We start from the raw sequence: 23,709 nt of genomic DNA on the forward strand, positions 1-23,709 counted from the left end.
TTAAAATTGAAAAATTACTACTAAAATCATTGTAATATTACTTGAGTTGGATATTCGAAGGCTCATCAGAGTCATAAAATACCTCAAATTTCAAGAAGTGGTGAATCATCCATCTAATAAGTCTATGATAATCAAAATTTCATATATAAATTAGTTTCTAATATTTTTTCTCTTGGTAACAAAATACTATAAGTAAGCTTTATTTCAATGGAGAGTGAGAAACTCACAATTTTGAGAATTAATTTTTTGTTTATTAACTTAAAACAAAGAATGAAAAAATGTCAAATGATGCCAATGAAGCATCTGTTTGTCTGTCACCGTCATGCTTAAGAACAAATAAAAAAATGAAAACAAAAGAGGAAGAAAGAAGACACGCATGACGCATCACATCACCATCACATAAGAATAAAGAGAACAATTTTGAAGGAACAGCAAACGAAGTTTCTATTTTTGATGCTTCTTTTTTACTGTATGGGAATTCCATGTCACCAACAACAACTACCACTCCCATGTCTTGTTTATTAATCCCACAACACAACAACATCATTTCCTTCTTCTCATGTTTTCTCCATTTCCCTCCAACAACTTCACAAAAGTTCCGCTTTCTTTCTTGCCTTGAGGTGAGGGAGGGATAATTCATGTTGGTCTTCTCAAAAGTGAAAAAAGTTTCCTTTTTGAGATTGAAAACAGATACCCATTTGCAAGATTGATAAAACCCATATAACAAAATCATGTTTTCATAATTGGGTATGTTTGTGCTATTGAATTCACTTGAGAGAGAGAGATCTAGTGTTGTTTAAGTTGATTTTTTTCAGGGGCTTCAAAGGAGCTTTTGAGAAATCTGTGTTCTTCATCATAGGTATTAAGATGCTCTCTCTTATGTGGTTTCTGTTAATCTTAAATCTGTGACATTGCTGGAAAATCAAGGTTTTTTTTTATCTATGTTATTTGGTTATTAAGTAGTACTATATAAAAATGATTTTATTTATTTGTTTTTGGGCTCTTCAGCCTTCTTAAGATTTGTATTTCCTAAAATCTTTGAAGTCAACTTGTTTCAATTTTCTTTCACATCTTTGAGTCTAATTTGCTTGATTTGTCTGGTATATGAATTTTGAGTCTCATATGCAGCATAGTTTATTTTTTTACCTTTTGCATTTTTATAGGGGAATTGAATTTCTGTATCTATTTGCCTTTATATGAAAATGATATATGATTTCTCGGTTGAATTTCGTATGACGCGTGTGTGATTTTATTTCTTGTACCAAATATGTATCTATGATTGGTGTGAAGAGTCCAGTACAAGAGTTTCGTATTGTTACCGTGATGGTCAATCATGTGTTTTGGTTATTTTGCTACTTTATTTGACAATGTATTGATGAAGTGATTTCTTATATATTGGCAGCAGTTAAATGGCGTCTGATCTAAGCTCGAGGTTGTCAAAGAAAACATCTGTTTTGGGGTTGGAAGCATGGGAATTAATGGGGCTAATAGTTGGTTTATTCATTGTAATCATTCTTCTAGTGTTATCAATATGTCTTACTTCAAAAAAGAAATCCAGAAGAGTCAATGGCATGCTTCCACTGAGCCACAGGTTATCTGTTTCAGAAGAGATCAAAGAGATTAGCGTTGATCAGGTTTCAACAAATAGTCGTCCTCAGAATGGCGCATTTACGAGTCTTTATGACAAATTTAGTGACAAAGAATCCGAAAATATTTTGCTCCAAACGAAGAATGGTGAATATAACAGCCAATCAGGCTCGTTTATTCACGTCGAGAAAGACGCTGCTGGCTCTCAATCAGGTGAAGAAAATGGTGCTAAGTCTCTTTCTGCACACAGGCTTTCTTTGACTTCGCCGTCACCTCTGTCTGGTCTTCCCGAGTTCTCTCATCTTGGCTGGGGGCACTGGTTTACATTGAGGGACCTAGAACTAGCAACAAACAAGTTTTCAAAAGCGAATATTATTGGTGAAGGAGGATATGGAGTTGTTTATCAAGGCCAGCTGATCAATGGGAATCCAGTGGCTATTAAGAAGCTACTAAATAATCTGTGAGTATTGGCACTACATTTAATTGAATTGCAGGATTACTTGGTATTTTACTATATATTTTCAGTTCTAAAAGTTTGTTTTATAGTATATTGTTTCATGTTTTATTAGCATGTTGAAACAACTAGTTTATAATAATACTCTTTATGCTCATCATGCAGTGGACAAGCTGAAAAGGAATTTAGAGTGGAAGTTGAGGCTATTGGTCATGTGAGGCACAAGAACTTGGTTAGACTTTTGGGTTTTTGCATTGAAGGCACTCACAGGTAACATACCATCTTGGTCTATATTTTATTTAGGGCTCAATTAAATGTCCAGATTTGCACTTTTGTTTTTCTTATATATGATATGATTTAATTCATATACACCATCAATCAATTATAACCATCGGATCATTGAAAACGTTGGCTTTAACCATAACTATTTCGAAAGTCACACATATGAGAATTCTCTCTCCCTCTCTCTCTATTGACCTGAAATAGCTTACAAGCTTTTCACAACCACTTTGTCAACATTTGTTGTAGCTTATACTAGAATTCATTTGCATTCTACTCTGAGTACTGGTTTGTATAATTTGGATTCTTGATCCTTAGAAATTCTGTTAATTTCAGGTTGTTGGTTTATGAGTATGTTAACAATGGAAATTTAGAGCAGTGGCTTCATGGAGCCATGCAGCAGCAATATGGTTTTCTCACGTGGGATGCTCGAATTAAAATTCTTCTTGGAACAGCTAAAGCGTACGATCATTTAGTAAACATCCCTGATTTATTTTGTTAGAAAGTTCCCTTTTTTACTTTTGGTGAGTTTCATTTTACTGATCCTATGATTGATTATCTTGCAGGCTGGCTTATTTGCACGAAGCGATTGAGCCAAAAGTTGTCCATCGAGATATTAAGTCAAGTAATATTCTAATTGATGATGACTTCAATGCCAAAATATCCGACTTTGGACTAGCCAAGTTACTTGGTGCGGGAAAAAGTCACATTACGACTCGAGTAATGGGTACTTTTGGGTAAGCTCTCTGTCTACAGATTTACGACTTGGTTGTTTTATGATTCTAATGTAATTTTTCTTGTATAATAATGCTCTTTTGCATATTGTTTTGGTAATATTTTGCTGCAAATTGATTGATATCTGGCATAGTTATTCTTTTAGATTAATAAAATCTAATCATGAATGGGATTTGCATCAAGCATTTGATTTTGCCTAAACAATTTACAATTAATTGTCACTTGTAAAATATCATTTCACCATAACATTGCAGATAGTTGTTTGACTCTTCTAAAGTGAACCGGGTTTTGGCCTTTTTAACTGTCTCTAGTAGACCATGTTCTCCTTTTAATGATTGTTTTGCGTTTTTCAGATATGTTGCTCCAGAATATGCCAATTCTGGCTTACTAAACGAGAAGAGTGATGTTTATAGCTATGGCGTATTGCTCCTTGAAGCCATTACTGGAAGAGACCCAGTGGATTATAACCGCTCAGCCGCTGAGGTATGTCCTTAGTAATCTAGTAATCTGTATAGAAATTATTCAAGACTTTCATTTTCTTCACTGATATGATACATATCTTGAATTTTAGATATTTCCATATCACTTTTCTTCTTATATTTTGGATTTTTCAGACTCACCTAACTATTATTTGGGTGATTGTTGTAGGTAAATTTGGTCGATTGGCTGAAAATGATGGTAGGTAATAGGCACGCAGAAGAGGTGGTAGACCCAAACATGGAACCCAGACCATCAACAAGTGCACTTAAACGAGTCCTTTTGACTGCTTTGAGGTGTGTTGATCCAGATTCTGAAAAAAGACCCAAAATGAGTCAAGTGGTCCGCATGCTTGAATCAGAAGAATATCCCATACCTAGAGAGGTTTGACTTCTCATTCTCATCTATAAAATTACCGATTTCAAACATTTTGTAGCAGATGATTTTCTTGAATGTAATTCCATCATTATTACTGCAAGGCAACATTTTCAATTTTAAGACTTGCTGCAAGTTTCAACTTTAGTTTGCTTGAAACATGATCGTTTTATCAAATGAAGTGATTGGTCTTTCAGGATCGAAGACGCAGGAAGAGTAATGCCACAAATACTGATTTGGAGGCGCAGAAGGAGACTTCTGATACAGAGAAGAGTGATCACCCAGATTCCAAGTCCAGCGGAAAAAATGTAAGAAGAAATCAGCGAAAGTAAAACTACAAATCAAAAGGCTAGAAGTACCTATTCCAAGTGAAGGTACGCGCAATTGAATGAGCCATTTTTGCATTCTTTTCGTGCGAGCTTGTATGAGTTATGATAACTGCCCCATTTTACGTCATATTCATGGAGCTGGATAAGAGTTACTTTGTGATATACCTATTTGGCTGCTATAACTTGGATCATGTAGATGTTAGGATGTAGATTATTGTGTGTGAATACGGGATTCAACAGATCTCTTACACCAGTTTGTATTTTGTACAGATTATTTGTATTCATACTTTTCACCTTGTATTTCTATTTGTTTCACCACTCATTAGGATTGTAAAGTAATGTTTCCTTGTGTCTGACACAAGAAAATTATGTAAAGCGTGAAGACACAAAATATGTGCCTTATTATTGTCTATAATTGTGGCAAAGGACAATTTCTTGACCACTTTTTACTTTCACTTCAAGCAACAGCAGAGGTTTTCCAACTTATGGGAAGATTTACTATTTTAAAAATGAATTTAATAATTTGTCGATGATGATAATAATAAATAATGAAGTTTTATATCAACATTGCTTAGGCCAATATATAACAGTGAACTAATCTATATTATTTTTGAACATTTTCAATCTATTAGTGAACTAAAATCTCTATTCTTAGATTATTTTGAGAGTTGAACCATTCATTAGTCTAACCATTAAGCACTTACTAGTAAAAGATTATTCATGCTATCCAACAGTAAATTTAGAAGGTTTCAAAGTTCCAACAGCAAATTAAACACAATGATATCAAAAAGGAAAAGTTAACATGCTTCTTCTAGATAATTCCCCTTGCATTGAGAGAAAAATTCATTTTAACATGCAAATAGACACATGTTGTTCAGTAGTAGTATAAATAATATAATATTTTCACTTGTACATGAGTTGTAGCAAAAATATGAAGTTGCAACATAGCATAAGGCACTCAAAACCAGAAACCTAAATATGAATCACTATTTTCTTAGTAATGTTTACTTGAAATACAAATGTTAGGTAAAATGAACACTACAAATGATACTTTCATATTAAGTCACCAAAGTCAATTGTGTCATCAACACAATCAATCTAAGAAATGATGGGTTTGATTTATGAATTTACAAGTTGCGTGGTTCCCTTGGTTGAGCAGAACGAGTATTATTATTCATCAGAGGCTGTAAAGCTTTGACAATGATGCTCATATTTGGTCGAAACTCGGCTTCATATTGAACACACAGTGCAGCAACAGCAGCCATCTATAACAGAAGAAATACAACAAATCAATGAAAACTGTATTGTAACAAACAAACTAAACCTTCAATAACAACATTTCATCTACAAAATGGAAATATGACCAAATTAATTACCTTTGCAACTGACTTGGAAGGGTACTCTCCCTTTAGTCTAACATCAACACACTGCTTCACCTTATCTTCACTAAGTTTTGGTGTTGCCTGATAAAATCCAATGAACAAAGAATCACGTTGTGTAAAATCCAAAATTCAATAAAAGGGAAACAAGACATACAAATGGCGAGTTTAATTTTGATACACTGTCAACTGTCATTGTAACAAGTTTTATACCATCAATAAATCACAATGAATCATATGTGTGACTTTAAAAGTTGTTATGATTAAAGTTAAAACATTTTTAATGATCTGAAGGTTATCATTAATTGACAGTGTAAACAATCTTTACACTGACAATGTATATGAATTAAACCCTACAAATATATATAAGTCATTAATAGAAGAAGAAAAGAATGATAGCATACCCAAGTCACAAGGCTTTGTTGTCCTCGGGGGAGTGTATGATCAACAGGTTTACGCCCGGTTAAGAGTTCCAACAGTATAACTCCAAAACTGTAAACATCACTCTTTGAACTGAGGTTTCCAGTCATTGCATATCTGTCATAGAAACAATCAAGCCATTGTTAATCCTAGTAGTCTTTTTGTATGTTAAAAAGCAAGCATGCAGTGAGAAAAGGAAAAAAGTCGAATAAGTTAGGCATCGAGGAAGAACATACTCTGGAGCATGATAACCAAAAGTTCCAAGAACACGGGTAGAATGAAGACGTGCTGCAGCATCAGGGGCTTGATTCGACAGATCAAAATCAGCAATCTTAGCAACATCGTCCTCGAATAGAAGTATGTTACTAGATTTAATGTAACGATGGACAATATGAACCTCTGCCTTTTCATGAAGATATTCAAGTCCTCTAGCTGCTCCAACAGCAATTTTAACTCTTTGAGCCCATGTCAGAACTTGACCAGGTTCTGCGCCCTTCACGCCTTTGCGTCCTGTATCCAAATTCATGTTAAATAATTGCATAACATACATAAACTGAAGAGATATGTTGATATGGTATTACTATTAGGAGTGACTAACCATGTAGAATATCATGAAGGGATCCATTAGGAGCATACTCATACGCAAGGGCACGCAAAGGACCATCGACACAATAAGTAACAAGCTCAACAACATTTTCATGCTTTAGCCTTGATACAATGGAGACCTGTGTAAGTTAAGAATTCAAAGTTTAAAGTACTGAATGGAAACATAAGATGATGATGTACTTTGATTATCTTATAAAAACAAGTATGATCACTGTTGTTTAGAACTGAACCTGAGAAAGAAATTCTTGGTCTGGCTGTTTAGTGGAATCCAACTTTTTAATTGCCACTTCACGTCCATTTTTCAATATGGAGCGATATACTTTTCCATATGCACCCTCACCGATGAAAGTCTTTGTACCAAAATTATCTGTCAAAGACCTTAATTCATCTACTGTAACAGAAGGGACAGAAATAGGTTGAAGATTTATAGGGCGAGGAACGGTTATTGGTGTGTGTCTTCCATGATAACTTGAGTTCCCTGCATTGTATGACAGTGGAATCAAAATGAAATACTACAACTGTAGTGCTAACATGCGTACACATATACACAATTAAGACTAGATTGAAGAACATAAGTTGAGAATGGCACAGAATAATTTGTCAACAAAAATAGTTGAAAATTATCTAGAACAAGAATCTGTAAGACTATAAAAACCATTTGTGTTTGAAATCATGAAAAGGTAAAGCAGAAAATTGTAAAGAAATGAATGGATATTAGACAGTGGATTATTACTTACCTGTAGGATTGTTTTGCATGAAGATTCCTTTGTCAGCAGTTGTGTAAGAATCATTTTCTTTGCAGAAACCAAAGCAACCCATGATCCTATGTTCTGAAGATAAGTTTCAATATGAACAAGGGTTAAAAATGAAATACAAAAAAAAAACCTTGCTTGAGAAATGAAATAATAGGAGAAAAAAAAAATGAAACAAGTGAATGAAAATTCTGAAGAATGATAATAAATGACATAAATTAATCATCAAAAAGTATACCAATTTTGCACTATGAAACAAGAAGATGGAAATTGAGAAAGGAAAAAGTATAAGCAGATTGTGTAAAAAGCAAAGTGAATAAAAGGAATTATGAAGTTTGTGTTTGAGAGAGATAAGTTAATCCTATGAAAAGAAAGAAAACAAAAAAAAGGAGGGGGAAGCAAGAAAGAAAAGAAGTTTCGTGGTTAGGAAAGAAGACAAAAACACAGAGAAGAGAGACAAGTGAAAAAGAAAGTAACCTGTTAGTAATTGCAGAGTGAGTTTGTTGATGTTGGTTTTGGAGTGGAGTGGACCACAAAACGGATGATGCAAACGCAAAGAGATGAAAAGAAAGGTTTGTTTGTTGAATGAATGAATATTGAAGCGTGATGAATGGATGAATGTTTATGTGTGAAATGAATGAATGAATGAAGAGGAAACTACCTTGACTTGACTTAGCCGGTTGAGAAGATTAGAATATAATATAATATTAGAAAGGTACGTACGTATATAATATAATATGGGATGGGGCCTTAAAGACATCACCAAACGTTGTTGTTTAATACAGTAAGTACTACTTTATGTGTTGTTGTCTTAAGTCAAGTCAATCATTCAAACACATTACATTGATGGATTCCAACTTGGCGGATGCTTTCCGCGTTTCTTTTTTCTCACTAATTGTGAACATAAATCAAAATAGTTCGTAACCTTCAGAGATATACATCACGTCTCCACTCAAAATCTTAAATATTATATTCACAGGTGACCTCTATTATTAATTTAATATTTTTCTTTTTATAATCAATGTGTGATTTAATCTTTCAAATATAAATCCAACAAGATCTTATATATATTTAATTTAATGGTAAAACAAATTCATTCAAGAATGAAAAAAACTGATGCTAGTACAAACATATAAATGAATGTGTGTTGGAACATCCCTCGTCCACAAACTAATCCTAACTGTAACACCTAAGTCAATCAAGTCTTGAGCAAACACGGTATCGTATAAATTTCATTTTTATTTATTTTTTGATGAATAAATAAAGTAGTACAGAATCTAAAAAGACATAATTAACCCATTATCTAAAGCCTAACAACTCAATAAATACTAACAACCAACACAAATTCTTCATCACATACGCGGTCTTTTTTTTTCCTTATTTTTTATATTACTCGCACTGTCGCACATGGTCTTTTTGACAAAGTTGAGGTCTTTAATTTTTTGGCCAAAATTTGCGGTCTTTAATTAATTACATAATTTTTATAAAAAAAAAAACTAAGGAAATAATTTCAAATTTACGAAAACTGGTTTAAGAATTGGCCGTCCGAACAAGAATATGAGTAATGATATTTGTTTGTCTCATAACTAACAAACTTCACTTCAAAATTTACACACGGTAACATAATTTGGATATGTCAGCAACAATTAGACTAAATTATGAGTGACCACTACGCCTGGTTCAAATAGCTTCAGTCAACATATCAAATCGAACCATGTCCAAATTTCTACGATTGACTTCCTTCATAGTTCTATAAGAGCGTTCATGTTTCGCCTTTCACCGTTGACAGAGTGACATATTGTCTCTGTGTGAAACTAGCCACAAAGTTACCAACATAATCCCGAAAACAAACTCCCATCGTTATTAACCTAACTTCAACAAAAAAACAACATCAACATTACATTTCATCCAACCAATGCGAGATTTTTTCGATCTATCATTAGTAGGAGGCTCATGAATATAGTTTCCATCATGCTTTGATGATGAAGATAAGTTAAAAATATAAATTTGACTTATACGGCTTTCAAGTTTTAAATTTTATTTATTTATTTATTTTGTTTGTTTCATTTTAATTTTTCAATTTTAATCCTCTAAATTTTGCAATTGATTGATTTTGACTTTCAAATTTTAATTGTATAATAAATAATTTATAATTTAAAATAAATATGACTTATAATTTAGGATCGAGAGAATAAACTTTTCATTTATTTTTATTTTTGCCAACTTAGTGTGATCCTAAAAATTAGACAGACCTATTTTTTTTAAGTAATCTAGTGCGGCTAGAATTTTAATTTTTAAGATAAATAAATTGGAGTAACATAGTTGAAGTAAAAAATAGAGTGGAAGAATCAGAGTTTAAACTTGAATCTGTAAGTAGTAAGTAAGTACAGCATCTCTATCAAGAGAATTATATTTAACTGACTTAAATATACCTATTTTTTTATTTGGCTTTCACCAATCACCATCAGTTCAATCTTGTTCGGACGTCAACAGTCATCCCCTCTTGATTGCATTTACCGACTATAAGTTCAGCTTCAATCACCTCTACGGCCATATTTTTATGGACACACCGCATGACTTTGAGTTCATTGGTTGATCTCTTAATCGACGATGGCATTAAATGCTGAGCTGTGAGTCATTACTACACTATGGATATGGCTTCCGTCTCCCTCACCTTCTCTTCCTCCATCGTCCCCTCACCAATTCCACAACACAAATGCAACAAAACCCACCACAAATTTCCAATTTTTCGTGTTATCCGCTGCGCAGTTTCACCTCCACCCTCAAAAGCCGCTTCTAATTCTTCTTCAGTTGTCAAAAAGAAACACTGGAAACAAGGTGAGTTTCCTGGTTTTTCTGAAACACCAGGTACGAGGAGGAAACCCATTAAAAATATCAAGAAAAAGTTGGACAGAAAGAATGATGCTAAGGCTTGGGTTAGCACTGTTACCGAAGCTTTATCTGAACGCATTGATAAGAAGCAGTGGCTTCAAGCTCTTGAGGTACTATCTTTGCTGTCAAATTCCTTACTTTATTATGTCTTGCTGTTCAAAATTTAGGATTATACTTTTATTCTATACACTGTTTATGTTGTTGAATTATATCAATCAGTACATAGTTTGTGTATTTGTTAAGATTTCTAGATAGTTCCATATTGTAGTTTGTGTTGAGAGTACCATGGTAGATTAGATATGACCTGAAAAAGTGTGAGACATCATCTCACCTGACAGCCGTTTTTGTAGGGTTGACTGTTGAGTTAGAGTCAACTCAAATTTTAAGATGGTATCTGAGTTTATCCGAGATTTGTTGGGCTACTCACTATCGGGCAATTCAAATCATGTTGTAGATATCTAGTCCTGGGCATGATGGGAGTGTGTTGGAAGTCTCACATTGAATGAAATATGGTTTGATAAAATGTTTATAAGTGGGAGACATCTCTCACTTTATAAGCCGGTTTTGTAGGGTGGAATTGGACTCAGGCGAAAATTGAGAGTTTGGGTATGATATTAGTTTGTTAAATTCTAATTTTCTTTTACTTATTCATATGGGCAGGTATTTGACATGCTCAGAGAACAATCCTTTTACCAACCCAAAGAAGGGACTTACATGAAACTCATTGTGCTACTAGGAAAATCTGGTCAACCCCACCGTGCCCGTCAGCTTTTTACCACAATGATTGAAGAGGGTTGTGACCCTACTCCTGAATTATACACGGCTTTGCTCGGTGCATATTGCAGGAGCAACATGATTGATGAGGCGCTATCTATTCTTAACAAGATGAAGAACCATCCTCTTTGTCAGCCTGATGTTTTCACTTACAGTACATTGATAAAAGTCTGCGTAGATGCTTGCAAATTTGAATTGGTTGACTTGCTGTATGAGGAAATGGCTCAAAGAGCCATCATGCCTAACACTGTCACACAGAACATTGTTTTGAATGGTTATGGCAAGGCTGGGATGTTTGATGAGATGGAGAAAGTTCTGTCAAGTATGCTGCAGAGCACTGATTGCAGGCCTGATGTTTGGACAATGAACACAATCATTAGTGTCTTTGGTAATATGGGTCAGATTGATATGATGGAGAAGTGGTATGAAAAGTTCCGTAATTTTGGGATAGAACCAGAAACACGCACTTTTAATATCTTGATTGGTTCCTATGGAATGAAAAGAATGTATGACAAAATGTCATCTGTTATGGAGTATATGCGGAAGTTGCAATTTCCATGGACCACCTCTACTTATAACAATGTGATCGAAGCATTTGCATATGCAGGTGATGCTAAAAACATGGAGTATACATTTAATCAGATGCGTTCCGAGGGTATGCGAGCAGATACCAAGACATTCTGCTGCCTTATCAACGGTTTTGCAAATGCAGGCCTCTTCCATAAAGTGATTAGCAGTGTTACCTTGGCTGCGAAGCTCGAGATACCCGAGAACACTGCCTTTTATAATTCAGTTTTATCTGCATGTGCAAAAGCAGAAGATTTGATGGAAATGGAGAGAGTTTTCAAGCGTATGAAAGATAGCCAAGCTCAACCAGATGATACAACATACTCAATCATGGTTGAGGCATATAGAAAGGAGGGTATGAATGACAAGATATATTATTTGGAGCAGGAGAAGCAGACGATGATAACTGATGATAAGATAGTGAGCCAGCCTGAGAATGCAATCGTTAGCTGATTTGTGGTTTATAGTCCAGACTCCTAATACATCTGTATTCTCCATCTCCTCCATTTGTCTTGAGAAGCTGTTTAACTTTGTTGGCGTGGACGGAGTGATTAGTTGCTGAGTTGCATGCCAGCTTCATTTTTCATGATGAATGACAACTCCTGCCTAACTTCTACCGTTTGATGTAAAGTTAAATTTAATTTTTGGCATCCGTTTCACTTACAGAAAAGAAATCTAAACATCTGCATTTTGTAGTGCACTGAGTTCATGAGCTGAAGCTGATAACTGCCTTTACTTAGTGTCGTTTGTCAAATTCGAGCTCATGTTTACATTTACCCCATCTCATCTTGTTCGAAGGAAGCTATTTGGCAGGTTAAAAGTATTGGCAGGGGTCCATATGATAATCTATGTAATTGTAAGATATCTGGATGAAGGTGATGTATTATACACAAGGAAGCAGAAACACTTCAAAATAAAAGCCATCCACATGCTGCACAGTTCGAGTTTACTCTTAAAATCTGAAGTGTATTGACTATTGACTGAACATGTGTTAATTTCTTTATGTTTTATCTTCATGTTGTGTGCCTGTATGTCATATTGTGTTCATCGTTTCTGTATGTCCTGTCATATTGTACGTGACAGTTTTGCACTTCAATTTCCAAAATCATATCGAGGTTCAACCAGTTTTTGGCTAGAGTGCTTATCGAATTCTAGAAGAGGGGTGCCATGGAAACCATAAATTTTCATTTTCTACTTGAATTGAATCTGATAGTTCAAGTGGATCTTCTAGCTTTATCCACCTTTTGCTGTAACTGTTGGTTATGTTCAGTTGGAAAAGGACTAATCTCAAACGCGCAATTCACCATAAATCACATGTGACGCGGGTTTATGCTAAAGTTGTCCTTTTCTAAGCTTAAGAGATATAAGTTTTCAAATACATTCTAAATGCATGTTTAATATTACGTTGCATTTGTCAAAATCACGATGAGTTACTATCATCATATGGTAAAATTATAATATGAAACACTCAGTAAGAAACTTGTATATCTAATAGTAATTATAATTGTTTCAATGTTTATCATATAATCATAAAAAATGTCTCAATGTGTGTAGATCTAATAAAGCTAAACAAATATTAACGGTTATTTCTATTCCAAAAACTACAATAAAATGATTCATAATAAATCAAAAACCAACTAAAACAAGAAACAATTTCAAAACAAAACCCAAAATACATAATAAAATAACACAATCTACATCATTTACTACCAAAAAAAAAAACAAAAATGTATGTTATATATAAACAATTGAAAGAGAGACTTTGCTCAATGATGTAGCCTTGTATTCCTATATTTCTTCTATACATGAAAAATGTAACCACCATACTGCAAAAGAAGCAATCTGTAACATCTGTTTCTATCTTTTTTGGTAATTTATTTTCCCTATGCAATAGGCAAAGAGAGATGCATAAATAATTGGATAAGCAATAAGCACCACAGCCACAACACTTAATCTGTCATGCCTGAACCCATAGTAATCCTCTAGAAAGGAACCGACTGATTTTTTGTCTCCGAATATGAGTATTTCCTTCTCCATGTCTCCATATTGTGAAGTTAGGAGACCCTTCAAAGACCAAGCTGTAGGGCAAATCCAGTAGCACCAAACCCACCATTTAGGAATTTTCTGCACATAATAAACATAGTTACAAAATTAATAAAATTTTCGCCACCTAGAACCACACACGCACGTTATTCATGATGCAGCTATGATTCTGTCAGATCATAATCAAGCCACAACTTCAGGTCCTTGTGATGTTATAAAGACGAAATTATGAAAAAGATTTTTGTGGAGATCAAGGAGACTTACAGGTCCTGGCATGAGGAATCCAGAAAAGAGATTGAATATGGTGTAGACCGCAGTTGACAATACAGAAGCTAGATCCAGATTTAAGCTTAATGACATTATCAGCATTCCAAGATACACAAAGTATAAAAATGTGCAGAATGTGGTGTAGAAGTACCAAAAGACCTTCTGAACTGACCAGTGGAAACCAATCATTGGATATGTGATAGCCACATATAAAATTGCTTGCACTAAGATATATGGTATTTCAATAGCCACCTACATTAATAAAAAAAAAAAAAATCATTGATTGTAACATCACTGGTTTTACTATCAAATGAATACCAATTGAATTTTCTTTAATCAAGCAGCATCATACATACCTGTGCAAATGAATAAGCCATGGAAGAATACATTCCTGCAAATTTTTCTCGATACAAGACGGAGCGCTCGGTTGCCACATACGGTAGAATTGTTGAACAGTAATTTATGCCCAAGAATATTACAGCAATATACATTGATCCAAACACATTGAACAAATCCTGCTGAGTGTTTCTTTAAACATTGAAAAACCATGTGTCAATATTTATTACTCTCTACTGCTTCGAGTTAAACACTACACTAGAATCATGCAAACACTAAGAAAGCAAACTTACATTTCCTTCCCTTTCTGCCAAAATACTGCCCCAAATATTATTGCCGCAACAATCATGAACACAAATCTTATTAAATTGTACTCAGGACTTCTCCAATATGATAAGTGTTGCTTCCATAGGCACGCCATAAACTGCCCCAAGTAATTTTGTGGGAAGCGAGTTGAAAAGTGCAAGTCTTTTGAACCTTGCTCTGGTTCACTTAACACTCTCACCATTTCAAGGGTTTCCCTATAAATAGAAATAGTAATTGAAAGCATATGAGATAAGTGTTCTTTACATTTGTATCGGTACACATAAAACATGAAAAAGAGAAGTTTTTGTTTGTTTTTCTGTGAAAATGTACAACAGACAACTGGATGCTCACCGGTGAAGGGGCGACTCTTTGTATATATTAGCAAAATCGATTTTAAGTTCGTCTTCTACAGCTGCTGAGGTAGCTTCCATCATCCATGTTGCAGGATTATAATTGTCTTTGATCTTTGGAACTCCCGGTATACTCTGAACAGTTAAGTTAATTATATAAGTTTTCAACAACTTGAGCAAAAGAGTGAAGACTAGGGCACAGTTTTTTGTCAATCACATTGCAAGAAAAAAACTTTAGCAAATAAGACGATCATACGGATTTGTCCAGAATCTAAAATACTGTGTAGTTTGCTTCGTGTTTGAGCATACCTGAAAATATTCAATCAGCTTATTTGAATGATGGCCTAGCAGTCCATTATAAATGATCTTTCCTCCGGATTTCATAAGAATCAACTGCATGAAAAAGAACTCGTTTTTATTTGTTGATATGTATGATATCTATACACAAATCGATCGACAGAAGGTACTTTTTGACTACCTCATCAAAAGTCTCAAATATATCAATGCTTGGCTGATGTATAGTGCAAACCGTGGTCCTACCAGTGGCAACAACATTCTTCACTGCACGCATAACAACTGCTGCAGCTCGCGCATCCAAACCTGATGTAGGTTCATCCATAAAAATTATTGATGGATTCGAGACAAGCTCCACTGCAATGGTTAGTCTTTTACGTTGCTCTGTTGATAATCCACTTTGGCCAGTAATGCCAACTAAACTATCCTTTATATCATCAAGTTCAATTGTTTCAAGTACTTCTTCCACAAATTTCTGCTCAATAGATACACAGAGAAAGTTACAAAATACATCTTATATGTGAGAATGACAAACCATGATGCAAGTGATAAGAATGTCACAGTCGTACCCCTTTTGTTGCTGAATCAATCTCCCTCGGTAACCGCAACCAAGCCGAGTATCGAACAGATTCTTCAACTGTTATATATGGAGAATGTATGTCATTTTGCTCACAGTAACCTGAAACTCTTGCAAATGTCTTTTGCACTTTAGGGTACCCTCCAATTCTTATATCTCCTTCAATGATTCCTCCAGTTTTTCTTCCTGAAAGAACATCCATGAGTGTTGTCTTCCCTGCTCCACTGACTCCCATCAGTGCAGTAAGAATTCCTGGCCTAAAGGCACCAGTGATATCGCAGAGCAATTGTAGATTTTTCTCGTTCGAACCATGTTTTTTCATCTCCTACTCAAAAGGACATTTAAATTTCTTAATTGACAATCTTTTCAATAATATGCATAATCACATGGCAATGACAATGTAGTTATGAATATTACCGGAGGAGTGTCGACAAAATACTGGACATCATTAAATGCTATTGACAGTGGCAAAAAAGGAAGAACCATTTTCCCTGTATATCATGCAAAAGATACCAAAAGTCCTTACTGTCTGTATGAAAAGAAACAATTCATCTTTGATATAAGTTATACCACAAAGTATGTTTTTTTTCACCTGTGTTTTGAGTTTCCTTTGATGTGTGGCTAATATCAACTGCTACTGACTTATTTTTTAATTCCACTTCATTGTTTTTTTCTCCTGCTTTTAGTTGGGGCAGCCTCTTTTTCGAAACTAAAGCTCGAGATTGCTTAGGCTCTGAATGCATTCCGATAAATAAATCAGTGAAATGAGTAAAATAAAAAGTGTTTGATATTTTTCCTTGTAATAACTTGGAAAGGACTCACCTTTTAAGTAAGTTAATGCTACGACAAATAGAATATCAAATACTACTGTGAAACCAAGTAATGCTCCAATCGATATCCAGAAGAAGTTGCTATCAAAGTCTAAACCACGACTCTTGAGAATTTCCCTTCCAACGGTGATGTTTCCATCTTGGATCTGAATAATAATGAAAATAACAATAATAAAATAGCTATATAATAAAAATCACAACGAATTATGTGTGACTTCAGTAGTATTTATATAAACTTCAAACGTTTCTAATGATCTGACGATCATGACTCATCGATGGTCTAAAAATCTTTATACAGACAGTGAATATGAATTGAATCCATATAAATGTATATTGTGACCTATCATGAAACCAAATAAATCATCTTAGAAGATACCTTTTGCCAGCGGGGAGCAAGAAATTCATTGAGTGTTATTCCTATTTCCCCATATGACATGGGAGAAAGCCAAAAACCCCATCTCAACCACTTTGGCAATGATGCTGCAGAAAATAAAATTCATGATGAGTTACTTAGTAATTAGTACAACATATTATAACTAGGACTATATATTATATAAAGTGGCTTACGTCGAGGAAGAATAAAGCCTCCAAACAAGAACATGAGTACTAAGACCAAGGAACCAACAGTTGTCGCAGCAACATCAGTTTTAAAAACAGCAGCAAGCGAACGGCACATGGATGTTGATGACATATGCAGAAAGATAAGCAAAAGAAACTGGCGGAGGAACCTGATCCGATAAAAAAAATGCATAAGAAAAAACTTGCAAAAAGAAAAGAAAACGGTTTGGCTATATTTACATACACACAACACAAGGTACATGCCTTGTTATTTCTGGGCTGTAGCCTATAACATAATATGTTATTGATGTCCAAACAAGAGAATCAAGAACCGAAAATGGAATCTTTAGAATTGCAGCTGGAAGACAATAAGCCCAAGCTGGATACAGATAGAATGCTTTCTGCTTATAAACAACTGGGAGTCTAGTAATCGTCATGATCAACTCGGCAACTCCATTCGTCATGAGACGTACAAGTGTATAATACAATGAACCTAATAAATAGTTTGATCCTAACAAGTCCACATCGAGCTGTGTGCGCAAGAAAACCGTCATTGTTATGATTGCAGTGATTGTAAGCTGCATAGTAAAGGAGAGAAAAAATAGTTAGTTTGAAAGTGTTCAGGTACTACTACTTAGCTGAGTTGAACTTGATGTGGATAGTAACCTGCACAGTTTTGAATATATAGATAAACGAGTTTCTTTTCATCAGAAGAATCTCCCTCTTCATACAAGCTTTAAACAAATCCAATTTTCCCAATGAGTACTTGCTATATGATAAAGAACTTTTATGAGATTGAGATTTATCATATGGATTTGAAAGCTCATCATCTAACATTCTTCCCCAGTAACTTGTTTTGAAGATCTCAGAGAAGTCATCCACTGAAACATAACTGTAAGGAATATCTGTGCGGTACCAGTATTGCCTTTGATCCTTCTTAGAGGTTACCTACACATGCATGAAATTAGTGACTTGTGAGGCTATGAGAAAAATCACTTGAGCTTTGGCTCAATGATATCCTTCTTGAGTAGTAGTACTCAACAAAGGTAAGGGAAACAGTTTATATTCCTACCTCTTGAAGAAAGTCTGCCACTCCTTTTCTTTCAGGGCACCAGAAACCGCAATCCCTAAAGAATTGGATTGCTTGATTGCAGGGGCCATGGTATACTATCTTCCCCTCTGCCATCAATATAAGATCATCAAATAACTCAAAGGTTTCCGGTGCTGGTTGGAGGAGTGAAAGCACTGCTGTTGCATCTGTGATGTGCACCAATTGCTGGAGGCATGTAACTATTTGAAAAGTAGTGGAGCTGTCTAAGCCAGTTGATATTTCATCCATAAAAAGTGCTTTTATGGGACCTACAATCATCTCTCCTGCAATATGATTTGGAAACAAAAATTAAATGTGGCTCTTAAGAAGGAAATGTCTACGACGAATATTTAGTATATTTGCAGTCCATTCACAAGTTTCACTAGCCTTATATATCACTGCTCTTGTAAAGAGGCGAGGTTTCTCAACTCATGTATGTTCAGCCAAGAGAAATTCTTACAAGTTAAAAGGATATTTTTTAGTCCTGGATATTAGTATTTGTAACAAAATGACAAGAAAAGAGACCAAGTGGTTGGACTCAAGTGGTTAATAGTTTCAGTTAAGGCTGAATCATTTGGAAGAACCCGAGTTCGAATCCTAACTGGAAAAATCCCTTGGGAACCGGAGGGTTAAGATAAAAAATGACAAAAAACATTATATGAACTTCAAGATACCTGTAGTTAGCCTTTTCTTCTGTCCACCTGAAATGCCTCTATCTAGTGCATCTCCAACAAGTGTGTCCGCACAAATATCCAATCCAAGTATCTAAGATATCAAAAGTTTGAATCCACGTGTTAAAAGAATATAAATATCACAAATCAGCCACTCAGTAACTTTGTGTTCTAACTCAACCCTGCTGAAGCATATGTACCTTTAAAACATATTCTGTCTGAAGATTTTCGCTCTGTCCTTCAACTGAAATAGCCTGCAAAAGTCTGTGTTATTTTCTTTGTCAACTGGTTTCTTTTCTTTTCTAATTATGACATATGATTTGTCCTTGCTACAATTACCTTCATATAGGTATCAATATCCGGGTCAGGGAAGATTCCTTGTTCTTTTTCTTTCCTGGTGATTTCAGTCATAATATCTGAAATACAAAGCATATGGATAAGTGCCTACTGGTATTGTGTTAGTTACAGTTCTGTCGATAATCTAGGATTGAATAAGCAGGAAAACTTACCAGCTCTGCTACCAACCCCCTGACAGCGTGCCGAGAAGTCGATTGTTTCCCTCACTGTCATCTCAGGAATGTGCAGGTCATACTGGCTTATGTATGCTGATGTTTTTTGAGGAACAAATTCATCTAGCCTGTGACCATTGAAACTGATTTCTCCAGAAACCTAAAGATAAATAAAAAAAGGAAGGATGGGTATGATATCACGGCATTCATAGTATAGAGAAATTCAGCTTGCTCAATGCCTTGGATTAATTGGCCTAATCTTGATTGATTTTTGAGTTATACTAAAAAAATCACTTGAACTCAATAAATTTGTCCGTTAATTGTATTCTAAAATACTGTGTTTAAAATACTGACCGTGAGAGATTGCTCTAATTTTCCAGCCAGTGCCATTAGCAAGGTAGTTTTCCCACAGCTAGGTGGACCGAGAAGAAGAGTAAGCCTGCATTAAGAACCATATTCTTATTGTAAGCTTCATCATTTTGTTTTTTGGTCAAATTACCATATCTGCACAAGTATATCTTAATGGAACGTTTGATATTTACCAACTTTAAGGAACCAAATTCTGAATGTTTGTGTTTGAGCGTATACATCCTTTTTTGTCGGTAATAGCTTCCTAAATAAATTGTCTCATGTTCTAAAGTGACATATACTCGAAAACATATTCGCTTACCTTGATGGTTTTATGATGCCACTGACATCTTTCAGAATGCTCATCTTGGTGTCTTGAGAATTGCAATATATAGTCTTCACTAAACCCTGTTCAAGCCACAAATTAGCCCATCATTGTTTTATAAGGTTAGTACCTAACTTTAGTTAAGTTAGTTAAGATGAGGCAGTAACAAAGGTAGGTTAAGGGTGTCACGAATATCGAGGCCTAACTCATCCTTACAAAACCGGCTTGTAAGGTGAGGATTGCCTGCTCTTTATAAACTCTTCTCAAGAGTCCTATCTATCCGATGTGGGACTAAATCTCACCGAGTGTTGGCCGCTAACACACCCCCTCACGCTACCCCCCTCACGCTTCAGCCCGGCCCAATGGGCCTGAAGCGTGAACGATGTCGGAAGCCCAACGATAGACCTGATAGGCTCTGATACCATGTCACGAATATCGAGGCCTAACTCATGGCTTTGTAAGGATGAGTTAGGCCTCGATATTCGTGACATGGTATCAGAGCCTATCAGGTCTATCGTTGGGCTTCCGACATCGTTCACGCTTCAGGCCCATTGGGCCGGGCTGAAGCGTGAGGGGGTGTGTTAGCGGCCAACACTCGGTGAGATTTAGTCCCACATCGGATAGATAGGACTCTTGAGAAGAGTTTATAAAGAGGAGTCAATCCTCACCTTACAAGCCGGTTTTGTAAGATGAGTTAGGCCTCGATTTTCGTGACAAATGGCGGAAGCATGCGTACCGAAAATAAGCTAGAAAAAGAGTTCCATAGAGTAGGGAGTGGCTTCCCTTGAACAACCTCACATTCTGCTTCTACATTCAGATTCTTGTACCTCACTTCCACACTAGGTAACTTCACATCTACTCTGAAAACAAACTAATATGTCAATTCTTCAAAATATTAATGTACTAATATCAACTTATAAAAGCTTCTTTTAGCTCATTGACTTAAATAGATCGTCTCTACAAACATAAGTGTTTATCATATAAGCACTTATATATAAGATATTTCTATAAAAAAAGATAAAATAAAGTCAAACAGTTTCATATAATCTATAAGTTGTTTTCATAAGCTATCCAAGAGAACTTATGGAATTAAGCTAAAAACAGCTTATGACTAGGTCATAAGTTGTTTCCATAAGCTCCCAAACAGTCTCACAAGTGCTTATATCAGTACATAAGCTCAAATAAGTCAATCCAAAGAGAAAAACACAAACAACTTATTTTGCAGCTTGATCTAGTCCAGTGTAAATAAATTACCTTTCCATCCTTTCTCTAAGTTTCTGAAGTAAGTTGAGATTATCATTCTCAATATGCTTTATAAGCTTATCAATAAACAAACGCTTATCCACAGCTCCAAGTTTAGTAACATCAACAACCCTTTTACTACTACTTCTTTGCCATCTACTACCATTTTCCTCCTGAGTGATTTCATCAACAAAAGAAGTTTTAATCCTTTTAAAAGTTGGTAATTTCTCTATAGCAGCCCATTTAGATTGAAGCTCTTTATCTTCCTCCACAAATGAATCTGCATCTCTTTCAAAAGTCACAACATGACCTTGATTTCTTCCTCTTGGAGTTAAATTATTTCTTCCTCTTGGAGTTAACTCCATCACTACTAATCTTTGCTTGAAACAGCTACTTAAGTGAAGCTTTTAAGCTCTTAATAATCACAAATATTTGATGTGAAAAGTTTCCAATGATTGTTACAGATTTTGAAGGGATGCATGAAGCATATAGAATTTGAGTGTTTTTGAAAGTACTTATGAAGCTTCAAAAGCAGCCATCTTTTGAGAGTGACCCTTGATTATTAAACAAACTAATTTAACATGAAGAGAGAGTTGTTTTGTTACATCTACAAGACAACAAAGGTTGTTTGTTAGATTGGTGTTTATTTACTTTGGTTGTTCTTCTTTTCTATGCAATTATTATTTTAGAATTTCTTCATCCCTATTCCTTTCAATTCATTGACCCTGCACAACACAACAAAGTCCTTATGGTGATTGTTTAATACACATTTTATTTGAATATTTATCGGTGAGTTATTGAGGTGATATTTTTGATTGATTCACAAATAATTTTTATTAATTTTTCTGACTTATCATAATTACTCTCACCTCAACAGTATACATGTATATATTCAAATAAAATGTGTCGAAGTGTTCAACTTTTTAAACACATAAAGATAGATTTTTTATCTTTTAAGTGTATGTTTGGTTTCAATTCTGGAGCATCTAGAATTGATTCTGGACGTGTAGAATTGATTCTGACTTGTTTGGTTTCTCAAAAGTAGAATTGATTCTGCCTCCAGAATTGATTCTACTTGAAGTTAGAAATCGTAGCTTCTGATTCTAGAATTGATTTTTACACTCAAATTTTTTGTTCAACTCACTTTTTCATGAATATATCCAAACATAAACCACTTCAGCTTAAAATCAATTTTGGCCAGAATCAATTTTACAGAATCAATTCTGCCAAAATCAATTCTCTCCGCCGCAGAACCAAACACACGCTAAGTAGGTTTTCTTCCCAAGCATAAGTTAGTCCATAATAACTAATGCTTAAGATAAGTGTTGAACGTACAAAGTGAATTTTCCTTTTTTTCGATTGAGTTTTCTTCATACACATGAGTTATTTTGTGACCACTTATCTAAGATATACGAATAATTTACTGCACACATATCAACAACGGGTTGGTGAAAGCTTTATTTTAATTATTTTCTATTTATTTTTGGTTATTTTCTCTTATTAATTTTAATTGACAATAAGATAATAGCAAGTCATTATCTTTGAAACAATTGTTGTATTAGAAAAGTAGCTACTGTTAGTATATTTTTATATCTATCATCACTTTTCTTTGAGTTTTTAAACATATAAGTGGTTTAGTTTTCATAAGTGATAGACCCAGATTTGTATCCAAAAGCACTTTGTCTTAGCTTAAATCTTTAATTAACTTTTTTTGTTCAAACTTTTGCCTATTATTTATGAAATATATGATGCCAGCTATAAGACTTAGTTTTGGAAGACACCAAAGATGCTTAGGAAAGAGAAAGGAATCAATCAAATCATTATTTGCTAATCAAATAATTCAAATAATAATGTTTATTTCACACACAAAATAACAATAATAACCTTTTTTTTTTACTTGACAATAATAGTAACATTTATGTACCCAAAAATATGTGATGTTTTTCTTTTTAATATAATTGTTAGATGTATTTGTTCAACAAAGATCAAATTGAATTAAAAATGATTTCATACTTATCTTTGAATAATAACCTTGCCTACCCTTCCATCTTAAGTAACGCCAAAGTTTCATAGGCGACTCATTTAAAATTCTAGCATGCATTTGTTGAATGTTTTAATTCTTATGCTTATGCAAATTTTACATGTGGACTTTGGAGGTTCAATGGCGGCTAGTTGAATAAAAATGTGATGAAATAATTTAAATTGTATTTTGTTTTCAAAGCTACTATGACACATGAGCTAGATATGAGGTTGAAGAATATGCTATACTTATACTTATTATAGTACTACGTGTTCAAAAGCACGTGAGCTAGGGTATCTTTAAATTTTCAGTGAGAA

At 34.6% G+C, this 23,709-nt stretch overlaps 4 protein-coding genes across 6 annotated transcripts; 2 read left to right on the forward strand and 2 right to left on the reverse strand.

Moving 5' to 3' along the window:
• The first annotated feature begins 221 nt into the window (after positions 1-221).
• LOC123907206 (probable receptor-like protein kinase At5g18500) lies at positions 222-4,648 on the forward strand. Of its 2 annotated transcripts, none has more exons than XM_045957375.1 (8): positions 222-859; positions 1,406-2,047; positions 2,207-2,311; positions 2,657-2,782; positions 2,887-3,057; positions 3,409-3,538; positions 3,704-3,916; positions 4,105-4,648. In XM_045957375.1, exons 2-8 carry the CDS (start codon positions 1,410-1,412, stop codon positions 4,237-4,239), a joined length of 1,518 nt encoding a protein of 505 aa, XP_045813331.1. In that variant the 5' UTR covers positions 222-859; positions 1,406-1,409; the 3' UTR covers positions 4,240-4,648. The 2 variants fall into 2 exon arrangements, with proteins under 2 accessions (XP_045813331.1, XP_045813330.1); XM_045957374.1 differs by having other exon boundaries at positions 284-859; positions 1,403-2,047.
• Positions 4,649-5,082: 434 nt separating this feature from the next.
• Positions 5,083-8,072, reverse strand: LOC123907207 (pto-interacting protein 1). Of its 2 annotated transcripts, none has more exons than XM_045957377.1 (8): positions 7,871-8,072; positions 7,379-7,471; positions 6,872-7,119; positions 6,634-6,760; positions 6,272-6,545; positions 6,020-6,152; positions 5,613-5,699; positions 5,083-5,501 (listed from the first exon to the last, which is right to left on the reverse strand). In XM_045957377.1, exons 2-8 carry the CDS (start codon positions 7,458-7,460, stop codon positions 5,364-5,366), a joined length of 1,089 nt encoding a protein of 362 aa, XP_045813333.1. In that variant the 5' UTR covers positions 7,461-7,471; positions 7,871-8,072; the 3' UTR covers positions 5,083-5,363. The 2 variants fall into 2 exon arrangements, with proteins under 2 accessions (XP_045813333.1, XP_045813334.1); XM_045957378.1 differs by lacking the exon at positions 7,871-8,072 and adding an exon at positions 7,632-7,806.
• Positions 8,073-9,622: 1,550 nt separating this feature from the next.
• On the forward strand, positions 9,623-12,657 carry LOC123907209 (pentatricopeptide repeat-containing protein At3g06430, chloroplastic). The gene is made up of 2 exons (XM_045957380.1): positions 9,623-10,395; positions 10,946-12,657. Exons 1-2 carry the CDS (start codon positions 10,042-10,044, stop codon positions 12,077-12,079), a joined length of 1,488 nt encoding a protein of 495 aa, XP_045813336.1. The 5' UTR covers positions 9,623-10,041; the 3' UTR covers positions 12,080-12,657.
• A 622-nt stretch (positions 12,658-13,279) lies between these two features.
• LOC123907208 (pleiotropic drug resistance protein 3-like) lies at positions 13,280-22,145 on the reverse strand. Its single transcript, XM_045957379.1, has 24 exons — positions 21,385-22,145; positions 20,867-20,990; positions 20,128-20,213; positions 19,812-19,896; positions 19,458-19,617; positions 19,288-19,364; positions 19,149-19,202; positions 18,952-19,042; positions 18,260-18,561; positions 17,854-18,135; positions 17,452-17,765; positions 17,197-17,357; positions 17,006-17,109; positions 16,622-16,775; positions 16,392-16,532; positions 16,217-16,290; positions 15,792-16,124; positions 15,407-15,697; positions 15,238-15,321; positions 14,930-15,063; positions 14,566-14,793; positions 14,293-14,464; positions 13,934-14,188; positions 13,280-13,750 (listed from the first exon to the last, which is right to left on the reverse strand). The coding sequence occupies exons 1-24, from the start codon at positions 21,735-21,737 to the stop codon at positions 13,484-13,486; spliced, it is 4,326 nt and encodes a 1,441-aa protein (XP_045813335.1). The 5' UTR covers positions 21,738-22,145; the 3' UTR covers positions 13,280-13,483.
• Positions 22,146-23,709: the final 1,564 nt, after the last annotated feature.

The sequence above is a fragment of the Trifolium pratense genome, linkage group LG2 (assembly GCF_020283565.1).
Source record: "Trifolium pratense cultivar HEN17-A07 linkage group LG2, ARS_RC_1.1, whole genome shotgun sequence".
NCBI classification, from domain to species: domain Eukaryota; kingdom Viridiplantae; phylum Streptophyta; class Magnoliopsida; order Fabales; family Fabaceae; genus Trifolium; species Trifolium pratense.